Source organism: Carya illinoinensis, chromosome 4 (genome assembly GCF_018687715.1).
Source record: "Carya illinoinensis cultivar Pawnee chromosome 4, C.illinoinensisPawnee_v1, whole genome shotgun sequence".
Taxonomy (NCBI): domain Eukaryota; kingdom Viridiplantae; phylum Streptophyta; class Magnoliopsida; order Fagales; family Juglandaceae; genus Carya; species Carya illinoinensis.
Genome location: NC_056755.1, coordinates 1,435,029 through 1,437,737, shown reverse-complemented (window position 1 = coordinate 1,437,737; position 2,709 = coordinate 1,435,029). Strand labels below are relative to the sequence as shown.

The 2,709-nt window shown below is 37.5% G+C and overlaps 1 protein-coding gene across 1 annotated transcript; it reads left to right on the top strand.

Annotated features, from left to right (window-relative positions):
* Positions 1 to 227: 227 nt before the first annotated feature.
* Positions 228 to 2,148, top strand: LOC122306265 (NAC domain-containing protein 100-like). Its single transcript, XM_043118698.1, has 4 exons — positions 228 to 475; positions 565 to 762; positions 891 to 1,168; positions 1,269 to 2,148. Exons 2-4 carry the CDS (start codon positions 576 to 578, stop codon positions 1,845 to 1,847), a joined length of 1,044 nt encoding a protein of 347 aa, XP_042974632.1. The 5' UTR covers positions 228 to 475; positions 565 to 575; the 3' UTR covers positions 1,848 to 2,148.
* The last annotated feature ends 561 nt before the right edge of the window (positions 2,149 to 2,709 follow it).

Sequence of the window (2,709 nt, the reverse complement as noted above, 5' to 3'; positions counted from 1 at the left end):
ATACTTGTTTCATATGTTGAAGTCCCTCTTATTATGATTGCCCAGTCATCATAATTACAGCTAGAGATAATTACTTTAATTAGATCGATTCCAAAAGCAGTTGCTGATTTTACATGCAGGCTACAGAGTTGAGTTGTTCTCGGTCAAATTGAACAAAATAATTTATTACGAACAAGTTTCCTTGCAAATTACGCTTCTCTCTCAAGAAACCAGTATTTAAGGAGTTTCATGACCTGAGGTCACAAATTTCTTTCTTAACATCTTTCCATCTCCAAGTTGCAGAACATTTCAGTTCACAGCCTGTTCTGCGTTCTATTCATCTCTGAATTTCCGACGTTTATGTTCTATGTAGAACCTCTGGAGTTCCCCTTCTCTTGTCTAAAACCATATCTTCCTTCGAATCCTTGTTAGCTCGATTCCCTCTGTTGTACTCTGAATTATACATATTTCCTGGGAACTAATACAGAGACTATAGGTTTGTTCTTAGCCTACCCTTGGGAGATTCGGTTCTGTTGGGAGGTTTTCAAGGTTTGATTGCTGAAAACTAAGGGTTTTTCCTTTTAGGATTTGGGTGAATGGAAAACGTTTCCAGTCTAAGAGAAGAAGACGAGCAAATAGAATTGCCTGCAGGTTTTCGATTTCACCCGACTGATGAAGAGCTTATAACTCACTACCTATCCCAAAAGGTTCTCAACGCCAACTTCTCAGCCAGAGCAATTGGCGAAGTTGATTTGAACAAGTGTGAGCCTTGGGAGTTGCCATGTGAGTTTCCCAAATCGTATTACACCGTTTTCCTCTGTTTCTATTTGAACTTTCGTTTGCACATATATGTTAGCCGGCTATATGCCGAAGATTTGTTCTGACTCGTTGCTTTGTTCTTTCAAATGAAGGGAGGGCTAAAATGGGTGAGAAGGAATGGTATTTCTTCTGTGTTAGGGACAGAAAGTACCCAACTGGTTTAAGGACGAACAGGGCTACCGATTCTGGGTATTGGAAAGCGACAGGCAAAGACAAGGAGATATACAGGAGGAAAGCACTTGTCGGAATGAAGAAAACTCTTGTTTTCTACAAAGGGAGGGCTCCTAAAGGAGAAAGAACCAATTGGGTCATGCATGAATACAGATTAGAGGGGAAATATTCTGTATACAACCTCCCCAAAACAGCTAAGGTAAAATTTTCTTGTTCTATTTTCCTCTGTTTTTCTCTATTTCTTCTGATTCTCTTTTATGTTGCGTTCTTGATGGTTTTATCTTTGTTTTCTCTTCCAGAACGAGTGGGTTATATGCAGAGTTTTTAAGAAAATCTCAGCTGGGAAGAAAACCCACATTTCAGGGTTGGCGAGGATGGGCTCCTACGCAAAGGGACCGCCTCCTTCACTGTTGCCTCCATTGACGGATTCATCTCCGTACAACAGCAGAACAAGAACCGATCTTGGTGACACGACTCACATGACCTGCTTCTCCGATCCAATGGAGTACGAGACCAAGGAAGACATGGTGGAAGGCTTCAACAGTACTCCTGGCTTTGCTGCTGCTTCATCTTCTTCCCCAAATCCCTCTTATAATATTTCCTATGCTCCAAACTCATCTTACCACTCGAACACGGGGAACTCCCAGTTTTCAGATTCAATCGTGATGCACGACCAGTCCATACTGAGGATGTTGCTTGAAAATCATGCTCCGATGATGAAGCGGAATACAAAAGCAGAGTTCTTCTCACCCGAAACGGGCTTTAGTACGGATATATGTTCGGCGGTAACCGACCAGGAAATGTTGCAAAGGACTTTTGGAGATCAAGAGAACCCATCAAGTTCTGCAGGACCAGGTTTATGGAGTTACCAAGTTTGAAGATGGAAGAATGAGAAATAAAATATACATATATATATTTATATATTTTGCAGGAAACTAATGGCTGTCACAAATTTGCGGTGTGTACTACTGTGTATAGATTCTCTGCATCCAAATTATAGGTGGTAAAGAAATGGCATGTATTGCAAGAAGAATTTCAACTCCTCGTAGGTTCCTAGTTCTGGTTTTAAAGCTCGCGATCATCAGCATTAAACTGATAGCTTTAATTATGATTCTGAAATTAGCTTGTACACAAAGTTCATGAATTGGAGTCATTAATATTCTGGATTGAAATGCTTCACTTTTCTCTTTTGTCTTAATATTTTTTCCTCTTTTCAGTTGATAATCATTTTTAATTAAAAATTAAACCTTTCAATGAGCAAATCTTGTTTGGTTAAGCAGTTCAGATAAGAGGAGATATTTTGTTGAAAGTTGAATACAATATTATTATAATATAATTTTTTAATATTTATTTTATTTTAAAATTTTAAAAAATAGAATTATTTATTATAAAAAAATTATAATAATTATATGAGATGAGACGAAATAATTTTTCTATTTGCTAAAACTCTTTAATTTCAGCTAGCATATAATACTTTTAAATATAGGTTCACATTAATTAGAGAGAAACTTGTTCGTTTTGGATAATCCCTTTTCTAGCTCCTTTTAGGTTAGTGAAAATATCATCTCTCTTCATGGCTCATCTGTTAGGCCACCAATTCCCAGATCAGTTCATCAGTGATTAAGAAATAAATAAATTAATGACAGAATGGCTAGCTGCACGTCGATTGGGCCTTCTCAGTTGTTACAGAACTCGGGAAAGAATTTGACTTTTAAAGCATAATAGTTAACTTATAAAATA